Here is a 22437-nt window from a genome sequence, read left to right on the forward strand (position 1 = left end):
ATTCCAGTCTTGCACACACACACACACACACTGACAGTCACAAATGGTCCAGTTTGGAAACAGAACATCATAGCGCCATAGTACCCAAAGGAAAATGCATGCAGACAGATGAAGAATGTGCAAACTCTCCATGGGTAACAATTGTGTATGGGACTCAAACCCTGGACCCTGTGAAGCAGCAGCATAAACCAATGTGACACCATGTCACCCATGCACCACAGTGCATTGCAGAATCTGATTAAATTGCCTATTATCTATTTACCTTGTTTCAGTCAGGGTTTTTTCTAGAAATTGACTGAAACATCAGCTTCTTCTGCTGAATGTGTACAGTTGATTAGTTGTAAACAGCTTTGCATGTTGCACACTTGTCATAGTGTACTACATAGCAGCCAGGTTGTAAGTAGAGCTCAAAAGTAAGAATGGTGCTTGATCGTAAAAATGGTCATGGCTCTCCTTCAACGACTTGTAGAGAAGAGAGATGTGATAGATGGATTATAAAAGCAGCAAATTTCAAAAATACCTTTGATTTGTAATTTGAAGTGGGCAACGTCAATTGATTATTGGGATTGTCAATTGTGCTGATCTCATTTCTAGTGTGCTTACAGTCAATTAGTAAGTAATGCATTAAAAGAAATGACAAAACATAACCCACAGCTTGGTGTCCTGATAAAATACTGTTAAAAATTCCCCTCATCGTTTTATACAATTAATGCATTAATAGTTAGTCAGTTCTTATGAACATTGAAAGGGTATTTTAGTTTGTTCTGAGTTTGAATCATTTATTTCCTGGCGTAGGGCAGGATCTGATAGTAATGGGACATACATTATATGCAGTTTTTTGAAATGTTGACTTCTTTCTTGCTTTTTTGCACAGACACGTTCTGCAGTATAGACATGTGGAGTTTAAGCTGCTGCTTTATACATTTACCAGCTCTGTATCGCTGCTGACCTGCTCTACTTGTTAGCAACTCTGCTTTTGCTCCTGGTACTACCTATTTAGCCTTTTGTTCTTTGCTTCAAAAGTGGATAAAGTATTGAAGGTGTCAAAATCTAGTGTCACCTGCAAATTAGACTGCTAAGCAGCTGCTACCTGATCCACTCATGGGGGGCAATGGGAGTGGGGTTAGGTGATCACTGTCCCTTTTGGTACTCATTGAAGGAGACTGTCAGAGAGAAGCTAAAACATTGACCCTTGTTAACAATGAAGGATATAATAACAGCATGTGGTATGAGTTCACACATTGGTCCTTCAAATTCGTGTGGATGATATGAGATGTCATGCACTTGAAGAATGAGTTGAAATCAATAAAAAATATTAGCGTTCAGAACAGTGATTAGATTTCCTTTGGTGTCTCTCAGTACAAACTACATTGGGTTGAGGGAATGATCATTTTGCCTAATCAAAAACTGGCCATTTCAAGTATTTATTCATAATGGCTGCAGTGCCAGTGTTTGGTAGTCTTGTACTTCACTTGGGTTATTTTAATTTTTAGGCAGGAGCACATTTCAGAGCTGCACTGTACTATGGGAACAATATGCTTACAAAGAGTGATTGAAGAATTGACATAAAATATTAATAACCTGCAGTATTAACTCTGACATTTCCCTTTAAAAAGTTCTTGGTTTTTGTCTGGCTTTACCCTTTTCAGTCGTTTTCTAGCCTCTCTTTGTTGATAGTTGTCATTTTTTTGCTTTCTGTGATCTGATTTTGCAACTGCTTTAGCAAAATAATAGCACGTTTTCTTTAAAGAAATGTATTCATTTGTTTATTACATTTTTTTCTCTGTTATTACCATTTTCTGTCTTACTGTTGATAATATCCTGTCTTATCAAAGCTGTTCTTGACCTGTGCCATCTGTCTCTTTAAAAGAATCTGTTGTGTTTGTTTTTCTCAGGGTGCGCTTTGTATTGTCTTTGAAGCATTGCTTCTATTTTTGTTGCAGACATGATTTGACTGGATTCCATTTTAACATTCTCTGTCAGAGATGTATATAACAGCAGAGGTGAACACACACATAGGAAATGTCTTCTTGTTAAGGAACGACTTCCAGTTTGTACAGCTTGCAAGGATCAATGCAACCCTTTATTGTCTCCTGTGCTTGCCTTTTTTGCATTTTCATGCATTTCTTTTTTTAAATTATGATAGCAGGTTGTCCAGCAAAGTGGTGTGATATTCTAAAACACAAGCCCAGCACCTCTCCTCTTAAATTGATTAGGTCATAGGTGGAGAGAATAGGGCTGACTGAGAATAAGTTAAGACACTGGGTGTAATTCTGGGAATGACCCAAGAAGCATTTTTTAAATCCACATTATGATGGAAGGTCTAGCTGTATCTTCTGGTGGACGTACTGTATATAAATTTCTACCACATATATCTATCCATATTTCACAGGTAAATAGAATGGATGTAACCACAGGTACAACACTTGGTAGATAAGGAAACGATGGCCATTTGCCCTAGGTTGAATAGATTGACTTGACTTATCCTGAGTACCAAGAACCTTGTTTTTGTTATGTGCAGATTATGGATTTGTGCTCCATTCCTTTATTGAGTGCATTAGTTGGCTTACTCCATTCATTCAAACAGTTGTCATTAAATACCTTTAAAATGTAATTTAATTTACTGTAATGAAAAATCTCATGCACTATGTATGCGTGTGTGTGAAGTCAACAATTAAGAGGTGAACCATGCTAAATAAATAATTATTAAGTTTTACCTCTAGCTTTTATGTTTTCATTCTGAAATATTTTAAAAGATGACACTTATACCTGACCATGAGGTCTTTTATTTGACCCCTTTCCGTTAAATCATTCAAAAAGCATGGAAAGTTAATACCATCTCCCTCTTTCCCCCATCATTTTATACAATTGACTGATTTACTTGGTTCTAAATTACAATTTTTTGAAGTAACTGGCAAAACTAGTCCCTGCATCACAGTTCAGAATCTGCACCAATGCTAAGATTTTTTTTCTCCTTTTTGTCTGGACTGTTTAAATCTCTGCAGTTTGGCATGTTGAAGTATATTGACCCAGCTGTATTGCCTAAATGGGACTCTAGAGAATTGAACATAAAGATTTTATGTTTTTGAGAGAATTCAGTTTATGGAAGCTGCAGGGGAAAAGGCAGCAAAAACCCCAAAGTGGCTGATTTATGTTTGCTATTGAGAGGTCTATCAAGCTTCACTGGAATAGACTGCATGCTCATAGCTGTATTCTTTTTTTTTGTTTCCACTGAAAGCCATTTGCACTTTCAGTGCTTCTACTGCAAGGCTGTTTATTTTTGTCACACATTTTGGTCTGTCTCAGTAGGAGTTAATTTAAGGTTAATTTCTTTGACATTTGCTTTTGTATCCTAGTTTAGCTGTTTGTAAAAGATGTGTTTTCTGTGTGTTTTTCAAATGCTTTAACAAGAGGCCCTAGACCAAAGGAGGGCCAGGTAACAACATTTCTAATCATCTGAGCTTCAGACTGTGAATGTGTGTGTATATGAATCTAAGGTTTTAGAATATATTTGGCCTTTCCAAACATTTATATACTGACTACGCAAGGTGACATTTGTTCTTTGAAAATTGAGTCAGGGTATGCAAGCTAAGGGCATAACTGCAGAGGCAGAAAGCTAATAAACAAAGCCCAGGACGTGTACCAGGAATCTGAATGGACAGAGAAGATCTGTGACCAGAACAACATAACTGAGCTGAAGTGAAAGACAGAAGACAGTTTAGAACCAAAGAGTTTTTTTAATTCAACACACACAAATGGAAAGCTAGTTTTTTAGGTTGAATCCATAAACCGGGACAACCAGCAATTGCATGATGCTGAGCTTTATACTGTGTCTGTACACAGCACGCATCACACACTCTTCGTTGTCCTGCCTAGCAAATGCCTGACAACCAAGACAACACAGGTCACAATATGGAGACACTGAAAACGCAAAGCAAAAAACAAAATGGTTCAATAGAGGGATACTGTATAACTAGTTTTTAACACCATTAAAACTGATCTAGGCCACAACAAAATGCAACAACTAGATTCCTTGACCTCAAAAGCTTCAAAATGATGCCACAGTAATTGTAAAGGCCAAAATAAATAAAAGACAAATACTAGACACTGCATGTTACATTGATGTCTTCTGACTAGATAAAGACTAGATTTCAAATTGTGAACTGCTAAAATTGTATGAATATTTGTGTACAGATTTGGAGCTCTTAAAAGACCATGCCACTCAATTTTCTCCGCACGTAAAAGTTAGCCTACCAAAAATGTGCAGGTATTCCATCCATCCATCATCCAACCCAGTATATCCTAACTGCAGGGTCACGGAGGTCTGCTGGAGCCAATCCCAGCCAACGTAGGACACAAGGCAGGAAACATACCCTGGGCAGGGCGCCAGCCCACCACAGGGCACACACAAACACACACCAAGCACACACACGGGACAATTTAGGATCGCCAGTGCACCTAACCTGCATGTCTTTGGACTGTGGGAGGAAACCGGAGGAAAGCCACGCAGACACTGGGTGAACATGCAAACTCCATGCAGGGAGGACCCGGAAAGCGAACCCAGGTCTCTTAACTGCGAGGCAGCGCCATGTGCAGGTATTAGAAAAAAAAAAAATTTTTTTTAATTATTCAATGGGATGAAAATTGAAACCTGGCTGTAATTTCACTTTGTTTGCATTGAGCAAATCAACTTTGCTGTGTCCTCCTACTAGCAATGAAGGAACACAAGGCTGTTTATAAGAACAACAAGTGAAAAATAAGGTTATTATTAATGTATATCTTTAGAGATAGATAAACTTAGCCAAGCTAAGTATAAAGGTAATAGAAAGATCATTTATTTAAAATCCAATGATTACATATATTTTTGCATTTATAGGTAAGTCCTTTTGGACTTAACCTATCCCTAGGTATCAGGAATGATAGGAAGGTATTATTTCTCATACTAAATTCCATTCACACTTTGTTACTGTCAAGATCAGTAATTGGAGAAATCAAGTTCAAGGGTTATCCAAAGGCGATGCTGCCATGCTGTATGGTTTATAATATAGATAATATTGCTTTTTGGAATAATAACCGTGCATAACAGAAAAGACCTGCAAAATGAGTGAGTAAAATAGCTGCCAATAAAATCAATAGCCTCCCATATGGTGTGTTTGTATCTTCCTCATTAAGAAAATATATATATACTAGCTGATTCCCCAGTGGCTTTGCTCACTGAATCCAAGGGAAAAAAATAAAATGTAGTATTTATAAAATAAGTTTGTTAATTGCCAATTTTATTTTTCAACAAATAAAGAGCACATACAATAACATAGAAATCAATATAAACAACATTATTAACATCATTATCATATGAGAATATTAAGTAATATATAAGAAGCACATTGCATCCTCTTTAATAAAATCCCTGTGTGCGTCCAGGTGTCCGTGTGTGTGTCTTCTGGTGAAGTGCGCATGCGTGGGGCACGGTGCGATGCGTGATATTACTGTCAGAGAAAGTTACAGGCGTTTTACAGAAATACAAACCAGTATTACTGCGAGAGGAAATTAAAGGTACACAATACAGTGACTCATATTACAGCCACATACAAGCCAGTATTACTGTCAGAGGAGATTAAAGGCATATTACAGACGTGCATGCCTGTATTACCGCCAGAGAAAATTAAAGGTATATTACAGACGTTCAAGCCAGCGGATGTACAAGACAGTATTACTGTCACAGAAAATTAAAGACACACAATACACGGCGGCAGCCCACGAAGAACGTTCAGCTCAGCAAGTAAACATCAACAAAAGAAAGGCTGAAAGAAAGAAAATTACGACCAACAAAAAGAATGAGGTCAAAGTCCCTTGCCATTTAATATAGACTGTTCCTACTAATGTTTATGCACTACTTTTCTAGCGCCCGTTATTGTAATGGGCTAAATGACTAGTATAAATATAAATTATTAAACAGTAAAATCTTCTATAATACGCTACCGTGGCTGTTCGTTTGTCTGTCCAGGATTTTAAATCACCTGTAGCTCGCAAACCATTTCACCTACTGACTTGAAATTTGGTACATATATACTACGTGACGTCTACTACCCGCTTTCGGGGTGATGATTGTATTACTCTTTTTATCTTTTTTATTTTATTTTATTGAAGAATCAACTCTCGGCAGCGCGCAGCAAGGTAGCCGTGCGGCGGATGCGTACGGCACTGTTCTCATTCCCTACCACCTTCTTTAATCATTCTTGAGGCAGATTGAACACTTAAGTGCCAGATTAAGTGAAAGGTTAAAGAAAACGTACTAAGTAATTGCAACACAAAAACTAACTTAATCAGTTTTAACGCGAAAACATGCCGACGAAAGAGAAGCAGCGGGCCACTAGGGTGGAGTAAAGAAGAGATGCTCAGGAAGCAGCAAGCACATCAACCTCTGAGCAAACGAATGCTAAACGTACAGAGAAAGAGGATGAATGCTATGAATGCTCAAGTCAAGTGTATTCACTGCATGTTACCGTGCAGTGCGCCGTTACTGGTATTTTGATAAAAGAATTTGAACAACATATAAGAAGCGTATAAATTATTAAACAGTAATACATTAACATTTAAGAAGTAAAGATACATTGAGTACTACTGCAGTGCTTTCGGGTATACTACATTTTTTGTTTGCCCATTATGCGCATAAATGTGTACATTTTTTGGTGTACCTACCCGAGAACACGTGACATAACTGACCGTGGGAGAAGCATGGATTTTAAACACGCGTTGAGTTCATCTGCTGGTGTCCCTCGTGGAATAACTGGTAATGTTTGACGAAAATCTCCTGCGATTAAAACGTCAGTGCCTCCCATTATTTTGGTAGGATCTCTGAGATCTTGCATTGTTCGGTTTAAGGCTTCATAAGCTTTTATATGCCGTGGTGCACTCATCCCAAACTATTATCTTTGAATGTTGCAAGAGACTTTTGCCTTTCCAGAGCCCTTGCGTATGTTGCAAATTGGATTTTCGTCATGAGCGAAGTTTAATGGTAATTGCAATGCCGAATGTGCTGTACGGCCTCCATCTAATAATGTAGAAGCGATTCCCCATGACGCTACAGCCAGAGCTATGTCACCATTCGCTCTCTCGGCAAGAATCAGGTTTATTAAGAATGTTGTTCCTGTTCCTCTGTGGTCATACGTAATTTCCGTTTCAAACACTCATACGTAATTTCCGTTTCAAACGCGAAAAGAATTTTATATATATAGATGAATAACTAGACAGTTATACATGATATTGACAGTTTGATAAAACATGATTAATATACTCACCATCCAGTAAATGTTTTTTTAATATTCCACAGAAGAAGGAACAATTAACAGATAATATGTAACAGTAGGTTGAAAATTAGGCTTTTTCCCCTAAAATTATTTGGAAGAAAAATGATTTCAGGTGAATTTCAGGGTTACTGGTGCCGACACAGTTATAACTAAAAGGGCTCCAAAGAGAAGCAGACACAAAATATGGAAGACACTACATAAAATAGTAATTGACACTGAACAAACTTTCTGTCTGTTATCCCATCACTCCATGCCCATCCAGTCAAACATAGTAGATTAGTGTTTTCTTTTGTGTAAACATCCTTTGTTAAAGATCTGCCTTGTAGTCTTTTTGGTCTGCTGTGACTTTTATTTGTGCTTCTGATTTTAATGTTTATTGGTGGCCTGCTTTGTTGCTATGCAACAGGTTTTCATGGTGGTCGGCTCACCTTATTTCAATTTCTGATTAAGATGTTATTTACAGAGCTTTCCACACACGTTAATGCTTAGTCATAAACCCTTACACATTCACATTCATACTGCATACTTCTGTGAATAGATAGATAGATAGATAGATAGATAGTATATGTGTGTTTTTGAATTCGCTATTTAAGCAACAATGATTTTGAGTCTCAAGTTTTCTGTATTGACAAGAAGCTCGGAAGCTGATTTCTGGCTCTACCTTGCCTTGTGCCATGGTTAGCTATTCTTATACAACATGCATAAAACTTAGCATCAGTCAACACCACCTGACAGTATGTATGTTTTTTTTTGTCAAAAAAACATATACAGTATAATGGTGGAAAGGGTAACGTATAAATTTTCAGTCATTACACACTTTTCTGATTTCCTTGTGTTAAAAAATACATTAATGACACTTTTAACTACAGTAAAATTTAATATTTTATAACCTAATTAATGCATACTAAATGAAATAATTAAATTGGTGATGTATTTATGCCTGTTTTTCCCTAGCCAAACTTCTGAAAAAATTATTAATACGCTAATAATAATGTCCATTCAAGACTTCACTCAAAAATAACTTCCATCTGCTGAATGAAATAGGTTCTGACAGTGAGCTGAGCAGCGTTTAAATGTCATTCAGAGGTTCTTTCCAGATAATTTCCAGAATTACCTTTAGCGATCAGAGAGGCCACTGTTTCATAGTGTCCAGTTTTTTTGTGTAATCAATTTAGTCTGCTCTCAAATAAAAGAATAGGAACGCTTAATTGGTTTTTTTTTGTTCTCTGCAGTATGCATTGGCATTCTGTTTGTATCATTTTGGAATACTTCTTCTGCCACCTGATTGCCAAGAGGTATTCTGTTTGTTTTCACTAATTCTTTATATCTTCTCTCAGTCTGGTATCCATAAAGTAAGCATTTCTGTAGGGTACACTTCAGCTAAAGTAAAAGTATCTATCTATCTATCTATCTATCTATCTATCTATCTATCTATCTATCTATCTGTCTGTCTGTCTGTCTGTCTGTCTGTCTGTCTGTCTGTCTGTCTGTCTGTCTGTCTGTCTGTCTGTCTGTCTGTCTGTCTATCTATCTATCTATCTATCTATAGTTCTTAATGTGTCATGGTGGCCACAAGAGAATCCTCTTAACTTGCATTCATTTGGACCCCCCGATATTATGTGGTTTTCTTTCTTTTTTCCTGTTTAACACTATATTTTGCTTTGATTTTATCATCAGTGCAGTGTAAGTGTTTTGCTGTTTCAGCTCCTGGGAGTGCCTCGCCAGCCAAGCTGCCTATACTGCTTGATTGTGTGGCCCAGTTGCCAAATGATTACTAAAGCAAAAAGGCCATCCATGTAGCATGAGGCAAATGAGAGACCCAGTAAGGAGGTTAAACATAGTGAATGAACCTTACATTTTTTATTAAAGCATGAATGAACATATTTTTTTAATCTTATATATTAAAATAATAACTCTTGCAAAGGCTTTAAATATTTACTCAACAATAGATACAAACTCTTAACAAACTGGAATTTCAATTAAAAAAACATCTGCAAAACATAAATGTAATCCATCCATCCATTTTCCAACCCGCTGAATCCGAACACAGGGTCACGGGGGTCTGCTGGAGCCAATCCCAGCCAACACAGGGCACAAGGCAGGAACCAATCCTGGGCAGGGTGCCAACCCACCACAGGACACACACAAACACACCCACACACCAAGCACACACTAGGGACAATTTAGAATCGCCAATCCACCTAACCTGCATGTCTTTGGACTCCTGGAGGAAACTGGAGTGCCCGGAGGAAACCCACGCAGACATGGGGAGAACATGCAAACTCCACGCAGGGAGGACCCGGGAAGCGAACCCAGGTCTCCTAACTGCGAGGCAGCAGAGCTACCACTGCGTCACCGTGCTGCCTGTAATCCATTGAAAGTGAAATAAATTTCTAAAAGCTAGCGGTGTTACAATTTCCAAAGGCAGTAGGCCTTAGTTATAGTGTCGTTGGTTAATCGGAAGTATCGGATGTATCAGAATTACTATTTAACTAACTCGGTACTTTTTCTATACAGTATTTGCAGAATTTTTTACCGGAGGCTAATATTATGAGTTCACTGGAGCTCTTTACTCTTAAATTTGCTACATACAATTGCACATGATTAAAGTATTCCTGCCAATGATCAGTTCTTGCCTTTCCAAGTGACAGGCCTTGGCTTTAGTTGATGGTCACAGCAAAACACAATTTTAGAGGAAACTGCATTCTTTTGAATTGAAATGGGTAATCAGTAAGAAGGGTTTTGTTTTTGTTTTTTTTTTTACTATTTTTTGCATAATTATTATGTGTGTACAATTTTCATTTATTTACGTTGTTCACTCAAGCATTATCTTTTTCGTTTTTCGCTATTTGTATGTTCATGTGTCTTTTTTTTTTTTTTTTTTGCCCTAGCCATAGACAGACAATAGAGATGTAACGCTGAATCATGTTCTACTGTTACTTATTACAAACAGCAGTGTAGTTTATAGGCTGCACATTTAAGTGGTGCAACAAACTGAACAATTTAGTTTTGGGGTTGTTTTCTGTAGTGGTTGAAGTGAAACAAAACAACAGCCGAAACTACAGTGTGGAGGCTTCTTAAATGATTGCTGGGTGGGTGCGTAATGGCCAACTCCAAGCACTGGTCTTCTCCATGTAAATGTATTGTAGTGATGTCTTTGTTGGCTGGGAAAAGAAGACAAAGGAGTCTGAAATGTAAATAACGAAGGGAAGCACTTTTTATGAAGGAAAGAGGTTCAAAACAGGACAGAAGTAAGGATTGTACAGAAGAAAACAGATAAAAAGAAACAATCTTGTGAACTACAAGATATGTACAGATGTCCACCTCTGTCCCATTTGGTCACGTCAGGTGCATTAACTGAGCTGCGCTAGTATTTAAACTGATGCTGTTGTTACCTGCTTATGTTGAATTTGAGGAAACTATTTCTCCTGTATTTGTTCCTCCTTCCCTGGCAACCTAACTCAGGCTTTATTGCTAAACACGTCTTACTTGACCTTTGCCAAACCTTCTTCCTTCCACTTCACAGCTCATGCCTTATATAATCCCATCCAGTGGTTGAAGTGAAACTTGTGTTGTCAACGTGTTGTTTCCACTATAATGGACTATAAATTTTACAAGACATTTTAGTTCAGCAATTTTACTTGTAGATTGGAATACATTTATTTTAGTATATGATATCGAGGAGGGGGGGGGCTTGAGATCAGAGTGTTTTGCCTTTAGTATTAGAAGAGTCAGTTTAATTCAAAGGCTAAAATATAATTTACATAGTTACAGTTTATGGATCTGCAAAGTTTAAAAAAAAAAAAAAAATTATAACGGTGCTGTCACAATTTTTGTAGAACACCTTTGCTGACTGGCAGGTTATATATCGAGCTGTCCACCAACATTACTATATCTGTTACCACATAATTTTGATGTAATTTTTACTCATGGCATAAATTTGATTCTTTTTACAGAAATGTGAAATGCAAAAAAAACAATCAGTTTCAGTGTCATGCCTCAAATGTATAATTTTCTGAGGAACACCTTCAGCAGCGATGATTTCATTCAAATTATCTTTGAGCACTGGCCATCATGTGCTGACCATTTCACAGACATCCTGGGCTGTAAAGAATCTGAAGCTAGTTATGTAGCTGTTAATTCATGTTTATAAATGGTCGTATCTGTCTGATGTATTTATTTGTGTCAATTTTGCACAGTCAGGGTAGAGACCAGGAAAATGAATGCCAATATATCAACAAGCATATGGCTTTGAAATGCTATGTTCTGTTTTGATTCTTGGACTCTCACAGTATGCCAAGCTGCTATGAACTACATTATGCCAAATTTGAAACTTTTAAAGTTAAAACACTCTCATCATTTCCAAAGGATAGTATATAAATAAGGCACTGAATGTGTGTATAGTTCTGTGTATAATGCCTAAGGCAGTTCTTCTCTGGCAGCTGTGTTTTTTTCGATGTTTTTTAGTCTTTACTTCACTCCTGTTTGTCATGTTTCAGCCAGGGTTCCTCCCCTGCATTATCTTAATTTTTGATTCTCTAATTTATATTTTATTATATGCATTATTCTTTGTTTTTGATTTTGTTAAAGTATGTAGGATACGTGTGTTATATTCCATGTGCTTTGTGGGTGGTCCTCCAAGAGTTGGGGCCGCCAGCCAATCACTGCCAGGAACTGCCTTCCACCCTATAAATCTGGAGAGTCTCCTACAGCTCCTGGCAGTTCATTGTGAATGTGCTCTGGAGTGGTGAGTTCTTTGTGAATTTGGATGATTAGTGATTTACTGTATTTGTGGACTTATTGTTCTATATTTCAGCTATTCTTGAGATTTTGTATTGGGACTTGCTAGCAACTCCCTTTTGCCTTGTGTGTTCTACAGAGCTTCATGCAGTTACAGAGTTTTTTGTGAAATAAACTTTTTTATTTTATAAAGATTCTGTGCTTGTCCTTATTACAGGCCAGAGTTTGACTGCGATATCCCCCTTCAGTGGGCATTATTAGAGGTGCATTTTGAAGTTTCCGGGACTTAAGTGCTTTGGAACTCCCAAGTCCACAACACTATCAGGGACTGTGCTTGTTTTTGGGTGTGCCATGTCTCATCAGATGACATGCATGGACGCTGTCCTATCTGATCTTAGCCTTGGCTTGAGAGGCAAGATGGGGACGGTTTGAGAATATGGGAAAACAAGGGAATGAAAGAAAATTTTTTAGTCTATTTATCCACTGCCTTACTTGGTAATTTATGGACAAGTTCACTGATGATAAGACCCAGCAATGAAGATGTGAATGCTAGTGACAAAATCAAAATTAAAAATATCTTTCACATTTGACCTAATGTTAAAAATGTTTTCTACATGGCAGTAACAGTATAATTCTGATTAATCTATACATTTTGTAAGATCGAACATCAAAGGGATTCTTACGGGGGAAAAAAATTTCTTGCATCTTTAAAAAATGATACAGTATTTTTACAGAAGACCCACTTATCAATTAAGGAAAAACGATCCTAGTTTTTATTCTAATTAGGATAAGAAAACCAGAAGTGTCTGAATTTTAATATGACTCTTAATCCATAATACAATTTCACTTGTGGGGAACATATACACATTTAATGTAATTCTGGTTAATATATACACATCACTTATAGATGACTGAAAATTTAAGATACCGTATTTTTCGCACCATAAGACGCACTTTTTTTTCCCCAAAAGAAGGTTGGAAATGTCTGTGCATCTTATGGAGCGAATATTGCGTCACAGACCATGATGTGTATTACCTGACAAAAGTCGACATCCAGGGGTAGAGGGCAACAAAACTCACTGTTACGTTACAGGCATTCCCTCTGTGCTTGGAGGAATGTTAGACTCATTGACTCGGCATCTAATCCTTGCGTGTGCATGAGTTGCGAAATGTAAACAAATATAAACAAAGGCAAGATAGCATCTACATCTCATGAGGGAGCGAAGCGAGTGCAGAAAACAAAATACTCAGCAGACAATGTTTTGCGCATTATCACTGAGTCGGACTCTGGACTCGACAGATTACCAGCCACTGGACTACTTCAGGCTGTTCTTTCCTGAAGCTGCCTTTCAGCTACTGTCAGACGAGACAAACAGGTATGCAGAGCAATTTTTTGAATCGAGGGCTGTGCTTGCACCGCATTCTCGTTTTTCAAACTGGAAACCCACAACAAAACACGAGATGAAGGGCTTTGTGGCAGTACAAATATAGATGGGACTAGACTGGTGATATAACTTCAGGGAGCATTGGTCCAAACGTGCTTTGTCCCCTGGTGGCTTTGGACAGGTTATGCCGCGTGATGATAGGTACGTGCTCCTGCAAAGTGATTGTGAGCAACTGAGCTTAATAAATTCTGACACTAGCGATGAGGAGTTCTTAGGGTTTCCATAAAACTAGAAGAGTGCTTGAACCTTAAAGTCTCTCCTTATTTGTTAATGACAGTGATGATGTTTCTTAATACCACTGTTGAATTTACATGGTTGAAATATTATTCTACTATATTTTATTAAACATATTAGTGCACCATTTGGTTCAGAATATTTTTTTTCTTGTTTTCCTCCTCTAAACCTAGGTGCGTCTAATGGTCAGGTGCGTCTTATGGTGCAAAAAATACGGTATATGTGTTAGTTCCCAGTATGGGCACTCATAAACTTATAATAGCTGGAGACTTTAATTGTGTAGTAAATCTATACTTAGATCGGTCTATGATATCAAAAACTGTGGTGACAATTACACAGTTTATTACAGATCACAATCATTCTAACCTATGGAGATTTTTGTACCCAAATTTAAGAGAATATTCTTTCTTCTCATCAGTACATCACAGTTACTCAAGAACTGACTACTTTTTCATCTGTAGTAGTTTACCACTCTCTAAAAAATCTTACAGATATGGTACAGTTGTCATCTCTGATCATGTTTCTGTTATTTTAGAGCTCAAACTCTACAAACCCAATTTACAACAGGCAGCTTAATCTGTTGCTCTTAGCAGATGAGGACAAATTGATCTGTTTATAAAGACCAGTGCTACCCCAGGGATTTCTGTGGAAACACGAAGGGAAACACTGAAGGCAGTTTTAAGAATTCAAGTTAACTTGTATGTCTCAACTAAAAACAAATTGCAGATAAGAAAGGTATCAGACCTGATTACCTATATCTCTAAAATTGATTAAGAAAATGCTATATTGACAAATGAGGCAGTCTATAGGAAAAGGTTGGCTCTTCAATCAGAATTTAATCTTTTGACTACAAGAGAAACAGAACAACCCATTTTTAAGTTACACTATCAATATTATGAATGTGGTGAAAAACCCAATATGTTCTAACTCAACAAAAACATAAACAGGAAGATAGCAATACTAAAAGAGATTAATAATGCAGTATGAAATAGAATTAGGGTCAGAAAGAAAAGGCGATTAGTATTTATAGAGTAGAGCCAACAAAACAATACGGTAATAATGTAGAAATTGCCAAAACCAGTTGGAGTAATAAATCTTTCATTATTATCATTATTATTTTACAGAGTCTCATATGTTTTCTGACTCATGGATGGCCCTTTATTGTTTGTTTTGATCAGTGCTACACCATGTGGCTAATGCACTGAGCCCACTCGCAAACAAATGATGACAACCCACACCCTACTAACAGCATGATCCACAGGTTAAGAAACACTGTCTTATGCAAACCAGGCGTGTGGACACAGAGACTTAAACATCAGTGACCCACACAAGAGGCACAAACCCTCAGTTTCAAATACACACTTTGTGACTGACATACGGCCAAACTGACATATGACCATATGGCTAGTCACAATGGAGCCATAAGTCAGCGCATGACTGTAATCAACATATTTAAGGAATACTGTAAGTCCTTATATTACTTATATTATAACTCAAGTCAAGAATATTTTTGATAAAATACAAATAATACAGAATGATGCATCAGTGCAGACGAGCTTGACAAACCTCTGTAACTATCTGAAATACAAGATGCCATAAATTCATTGCAGGGCAAAAGAAACTTCAGGCCCAGATGGCTATCCAGTAAGATTTTACAAAAAATCGTTAAATCGCTTAGTGCCACTATTGTTAGCAAGGCTTCTAGAAGCTACAGAAAATAAAATTCTTCCTAAAACATTGTGTCAAGTGTCTTGCTACCTTTTCAAAGAAAGAACTTTCAATTCTATTATTGAGCTGCAAGTATTTTTATACTAAAATGCTGGAAACTGGGAGAAGTCCATATACATATATGCATATGCATATACTAGGTTGCAGTGGAAAAGAAATTGGAAAATGGATGAATGGATGTTTCTGCTGTAGAGATGTAATATACTGTATACGGTATATAACTCACATAAGAGAAGGTGTGGGTGTATTCTACCTCTGATAAGAAAAATGTGATGGAGAAATTGACATGTTAAAGTGATTTTAAAAAGTAGATGGCATACATTATTCAATATGGAAAAGCCTACATACATATAATTCTTCATGTGGCTCAAGTAGAATGGCATTGTGATTAATGATCTACTTTATAATATATCCTGTACAATGTTAATTTTGTGAAATCCACAGTTATGCATAATAAATACTTGAAGTGGAAGGCTTTGAGGGGCTTTAAATCCTTAGCTATAAAACATTTAAACAAAAACAGCTTTACATAGTGTCAGAAGTATCAAAAGAACGAAAAGGCAAATGGTGTTTAATACTTTTTTGTTGTTGTTTCTCAACAGTAAGGGACATGCTTCAAGGAAGAAAGAGAATAGTGGTTCACTGCTGAAATAATCATTTTTTCCTTTTGAAAAGCTAATAAAAATACTTGACTTTGTTATGGATTTATTCACAGATAAAATGACCAACACAGATGGCACATAGTTTGTTTTGGCCACATTGTACTTGGGCTCCAAGATAATCTCATGCTGGGAGGTTTTTCTCAATTACATTAGTGTGAATATGTGGCTGTACATCTTGTTCTTGTTGTGTCTTTTAGAAAAGAGATTCTGTTGTAGTCTTCACTTTTTCTGTTTAACTTGCCTGTATATAATTTAATAATTCCTCTTTCTTGTATTTTAGATTTTTCTTCGGAGACCCATCCAGTTCTGACAGGCTTCATCATTGACAAGAACTCCTAGGATTTTCCCAACTCTGTAAATTTAACTTGGCCTTTCAGCAATGTACAGGAAAGTCCTTGCTGAGCGGATTGTCCGCTTACTTCAGATAATAGTGACTGGTCTTCTTCTGTGCATCCATATCTCTTGCGCTAGTAACTGCCCACTCCAGTGTGTCTGTGACATCCGCCCATGGTACACACCTCAGTCAGCATATCACCAAGCAAAAACAGTCGACTGCAACGAGCTTCAGCTTGGAGGAGTGCCATGGAACATCTCAGGTGACACTCAAGTTCTTCTTCTGCAGAGCAATAATATTTCCCATGTGACCTCTGAGCTACAGAATCTAGTCAACCTAACTGAGCTGGACTTGTCTCAAAACCACTTTACTCATATTCGGGATATTGGTCTGTTCAACTTGTCACAGCTTATTACTTTATATTTAGAAGAAAACCAAGTAAAAGAATTGCCTGATTTTTGCCTGAGAGATTTACACAGTTTGGAGGAACTGTACATTAACCATAACCAGATTTCTTCAATTGGTCCTAATGCCTTTTCTGGGTTGGGTAATCTACTGCGTCTGCACCTTAACTCAAACAAGCTATCAGTAATTGACAGCCGCTGGTTTGAACCTCTTCCAAATTTAGAAATCTTGATGATAGGAGAAAATCCCATAATTGGTCTAAAAGACATGAATTTTCAGCCTCTTGTTAAACTTCACAGCTTAGTTTTAGCTGGAATGCAGCTGAATGAAGTCCCTGATGATGCTTTTAAAGGTTTGAATTATCTTGAAAGTCTTTCATTTTATGACAACAAACTCACAACAGTTCCTAGAAATGCTCTGCGTAACCTTCCTGTTCTGAAATTCCTTGACTTAAATAAGAATCCCATCGTTAAGGTCCTTGAAGGTGACTTCAGAAATTTCCCCCACTTGGAGGAACTAAGCCTGAATAACATGGAAAAGTTGGTGGCAATTGAATATCAGGCTTTTGAAAATTTACCTGAAATGGCCAAACTAGAAATTCGTAACAACCCACGACTTTCTTTCATTGATCGCAGGGCTTTTCAAAATGTTGGTGGCCTTCGTATCTTACTGTTGAGCAACAATGATCTTAGCTTATTGCACAGGGATATCCTGGCATCACTTCCAAGTTTGGATGAAATAAGCATTCATAGCAACCCTATTCGCTGTGATTGCCTGTCAAACTGGGCAAAAGCCCTTGGTAATCACTCTAATGTTCGCCTGTTAGAAACTCCACTTACACTGTGTGCTTCCCCACCTCATCTGAATGGACACCAGCTTCAAGAGGTCCTTAATGGCTGGGGTTTGGCAACCAACTCCTGTTTGCCTCTAATTTCAGGTCATGGATTTCCTGTTAATCTAAACACAACTGCTGGGGCTACTGTTAACTTGGACTGCTGGGCAATGGCAGACCCTGCACCTCAGTTTTACTGGGTCACTCCATCTGGGAGTAAGGTCACCCTTGAAACAACAACAGAAAAGTACAAGCTGCAAAATCAGGGTACTTTGGAAATCTGGAAAGTGGAGCCTGAAGATTCAGGTCTTTATACATGTGTTGCATGGAATTCAGAAGGTGCTGATACACGGAGCCTGACCCTACAAGTGTTTGCGGATGGCAGCACAGCTTCTTCAGTAGATCTCCTAGCTTTGTCAAACTCCACTCAAGCCCTGGTGATTGTGGCAAAGCATATTCACTCTCGCTCTGTGGTGGTAGAGTGGAAACTGTATCCAGGTGCATTTAACCAGGGCTCTGGAATAGACCATGAAGTTCCTCAGCCCAAATGGGCAATGGCAACCATGAAGATTCATAACCCTCACATTAGCTATACTGCAAAAGTTCCTGTGGACACTCAGGAATACAACCTGACTCATCTCCAGCCATCCACAGAATATGAAGTCTGTCTCACTATTTCAGCTGCCACAAGTCACCAGACACAGCGGTCCTGTCTCAATGTAACCACTAAAGAGGCCACGTTCTCAGTGGAAATGGTTGCCCAGCCAAGTAATGTAGCTCTAGCTGCTGTGATGGGCTCGATGTTTGCTATTTTCATCATGGCGTTGCTTGTTTTCTACATGGGACGGAGGATGAAGCAGAAAGCTTGCCATCATTCTTTGAAGAAATATATGCAACATACAACCTCAATCCCCTTAAATGAACTCTACCCACCCCTCATTAACCTGTGGGAAAATGAAACTGAAAAAGAGAAAGAATGCAGTTTGGCGCAGCAGAGTGTGCAGATAGACACTTCCAAAACATACATGTGGTAGTCTGCTTTATTTGAAAGGACTTGAATGAACAGTAGAATGGATAATAAGCTTGTAAAATCTGTGTGTGTGTGTGTGTGTGTGTGTGTGTGTGTGTGTGTGTGTGTTTAGCTGTGTCTGGGTATGTTTATGCACATTCAAGTGTGTGTAAGGTATGTATGTGTGTGTGTTGGGGGGGGATTTTTTTTTATTATTTTTAAAGATGCTTTCTTAATGCATAATTGAAAGAATAGTTCACTTTATGTACCATTGGATTGCTTTACTTGTACTTTAACAGGTATTCTGTGTCCACAGAAACAAACTACTTATCTTTGTGACTGGTAGCAAATTGATATTTAGAGCTATAAAATGGAAAAGAAAAGACACACCTGTAAAGGGTTTTAGCCAAGGTAATGATTACTATGCAGAATCAGACTTGTCTTAATGCACTAGAGTACACTACAAAAAAAATTAAATTTTATAAACATGGGGAGGCTATTTACTGAAAAGAGAGAGAACAAATGGTTAATCACACTTTTTATGTAATGTTTTATTTTCTATACTATAGTGAAAGAGACTGTTAGGGGTAGCAGACAATCTTCATGTGTAGCAAAAAGCGCTGCTTCCTATCCAAACATGCCTCCTCCTACCACATCTTCATCCATTTTCGCAATCTTCTGTATGCTAGTCGGATGTAAGAAGAGAGGGAAAATGTGAAAATTATAAAAGTGGATGGTAGTCAAAACATTTTGGAAATGGCTGGTATATAAGGACTAACTGTAAAATAAGCTGTAATTTCTAAAGTAGTTCCTGCCAAGTACCCCCATTTTTGTGCTAATGGAGAATGCATTTGGAAAAGGTAAACAAAGACATTTCCTTTGTGAATGTAACATTCTGATCTGTGTCTTTTGAGATGTGTAAGAAGATTATGGTCCCTGAAGGCAGATTCATATTTGAGATAGGAGAAAATCCCATAAATATATATATATCCTACATATATATGCATGTGTGTGTGTATATATATATATATATATATATATATATATATATATATATATATATATATATATATATATATATATATATGTATGTATGTGTGTTTAAAAATATACTGTACAGTATATGAGGTTTAAGGAATTCGGTTAGCCTTTGGGAAACAGTTTTTTATTTCGGTAAAGTGAAATTTGTGCATTGTTAGCCAGTTTCAACCTGTTTTCACTGAAGTGCACATTTTATGTATATTTATGTGTTTTAACGGGGTCTCCACTTCCTGAAGGCACATGTACTTCTTACTGTAAGTTTTTAACTTTGTAAGTGCTCACCAGTTGTAGATTACATGCTTCTCCAAAACCTTCAAATGAGCTGTTACTTTCCTCCTGGTTTTTAGTTGACCAGGGTATATGGGCTTTTAATATTGATATTTCAAATTAAATGCCAGGAGGTCTCACCTTGTTTTTAGGATTTCAGCTAGCACTGAAATAAAATGTGAACTAAAAGGTAAATAAAGTGATGTTAAAAATTTGAATACCAGCAGCATTTTTCATTTAATAAAATATGTATGTATTTACTGTTTCTGCAAAAATACTAACTCGTCAGAGTAGTAAAAAATAAACATACAGAAATGCAGCATTTACATTGGCATTTTGAATAATTAAAGAAATGTTTTTAATGTGATATGTACAGTAGTATGTACCACATATGTGTAGCTTTGCATTTCATTTGAAAATTGCCTTGTAATATATTTGAGCACTGCATATTGTGGTCAAAAACGCTACTTTTAAAATGAACTTTTTTTATTATTATTATTTGTTTGTTTTTATAACTACACTGCAGAGCTACTCCACCAAGTCATCTAGTTTCCCACGGCCTTTTTAGCATGGCTCTGGTTCAGAGAAAACTGGCCTTACCAACCCATGACATACCAGTGTCCTTCCATACTGTAGAAAGGCAAAGACCACAGATTTCTGAGATAAACCACTGCTGCATTTATTAAGTTTGGTCTGGAAAAGCTTTCAGCTAATAATATGCTACACTTTGAGTTTATCCAAACAAATAGTTGTGACATTTTTGTATCTGTATGTACATTCAGTTAATTCTTAGTCATTGGGCAAAGAGTGCTTAACCTTACACTGTTGCCCCTGTCACTTAGGTGTTTCTTCAGTGATGCCAGGGACAGGCCACTGGCACGCAGTCATCCATGCACCCTGGCCTCAGTCGTTGTTCAGTGGCTGGCAATCCATCTGCCTGCTGGACTGCAGGGCACCAGTTTCTGACTAGTAGGAGATATCAGACTGTTCATTCTGGTATGTCTGCACTAACTGCCGGTGATCTCCTATGGCTAGGAAGACTGGTGATATGTGTTTTTTACACACTTCCAGAAAATAATCATCTTTCCTTGCATGTGACATATTTACTAACTTAATATAAATTAATTTTGTCACTACCTTGGCAGGCATCACACTGGTGTAGTGGTAGCGGTACTGCCTCACAGTAAAGAGACCAAGGTTCGTGTCCTGGGTCCTCACCTGCGTTGAAGTTTGCAATTCTCTCTCATGTGTGGGTGGATTTCCTCACACTGTACAAAGATTTGCAGGTTATGTAAATCGGCAACAATAAATTGTCCCAAGTGTGTGTTTGGTGTGTGGATGTGTGCACCCCATCCAGTGTTTATTCCTGTGTTTCGCTACCTGCTGGCTGGGATAGGTTCCAAACCCAAAACATACCCCCATCCAACCCCCCCAATCAAAGTGACATGACATGAAAATGACATGAATACCTTGGCCATACAGAACACCAAGTTTTGATCAGCTGAAATATGTGGTTTGACACAATAGTCAAAAAATACCCAGATAATCTGTTTTTAACATGAATAGCAATGGGGTCACTTAATGAACATCATGTCAAGCTTCAATGTGTGACTAATTTTAAAAAATGAAAAATGAATGAGGACCAGAAGGCATCTTTTAAAGTTCAGCAGATCTCTTCATTTTGGTATAAGCAGAATGATGGAAAAATACATTTACTGTTCCATTTGTTCATTCACTGCGGTGGGTTGGCACCCTGCCCGGGATTGGTTCCCTGCCTTGTGCCCTGTGTTGGCTGGGTTTGGCTCCAGCAGACCCCCGTGACCCTGTGTTTGGATTCAGCGGGTTGGAAAATGGATGGATGGATGGATTTGTTCATTCATTTTTCCGAAGCCACTTGTTCCAGGACACGCTCATGCACACAACCACGAGGGCCAATTTAGAGTTTCCACAGCACTTTATCTTGTAGAAACTCCACATGTACAGTGGCTAGGCTTGTATTTGCACCTGGGTTTCTGAAGTTGTGGGACAGTAGCACTAATCACTGTGCCAACGTATTGTCCTGTTAAGGAACATCAGGTAGTCAAGATGCTGAGATATGAATAACACATACAGTGGTGTGAAAAACTATTTGCCCCCTTCCTGATTTCTTATTCTTTTGCATGTTTGTCACACAAAATGTTTCTGATCATCAAACACATTTAACCATTAGTCAAATATAACACAAGTAAACACAAAATGCAGTTTTTAAATGATGGTTTTTATTATTTAGGGAGAAAAAAAATCCAAACCTACATGGCCCTGTGTGAAAAAGTAATTGCCCCCTTGTTAAAAAATAACCTAACTGTGGTGTATCACACCTGAGTTCAATTTCCGTAGCCACCCCCAGGCCTGATTACTGCCACACCTGTTTCAATCAAGAAATCACTTAAATAG

The 22437-nt window shown here is 37.7% G+C and overlaps 1 protein-coding gene across 2 annotated transcripts in view; it reads left to right on the forward strand.

Annotated features, from left to right (window-relative positions):
- Positions 1–20222, forward strand: part of si:ch211-180f4.1 (uncharacterized protein LOC100144405 homolog) — a 65821-nt gene extending 45599 nt beyond the window's left edge. For both annotated transcript variants that reach the window (XM_051933490.1, XM_051933489.1), the window contains exons 2-3: positions 16397–18799; positions 18830–20222. In XM_051933490.1, coding sequence (XP_051789450.1) covers positions 16496–18721 — 2226 coding nt within the window. In that variant the 5' untranslated portion in view covers positions 16397–16495 and the 3' untranslated portion in view covers positions 18722–18799; positions 18830–20222. The remainder of the gene's footprint in view (positions 1–16396; positions 18800–18829) is intronic.
- Positions 20223–22437: the final 2215 nt, after the last annotated feature.

The sequence above is a fragment of the Erpetoichthys calabaricus genome, chromosome 11, assembly GCF_900747795.2.
Source record: "Erpetoichthys calabaricus chromosome 11, fErpCal1.3, whole genome shotgun sequence".
NCBI lineage: Eukaryota > Metazoa > Chordata > Cladistia > Polypteriformes > Polypteridae > Erpetoichthys > Erpetoichthys calabaricus.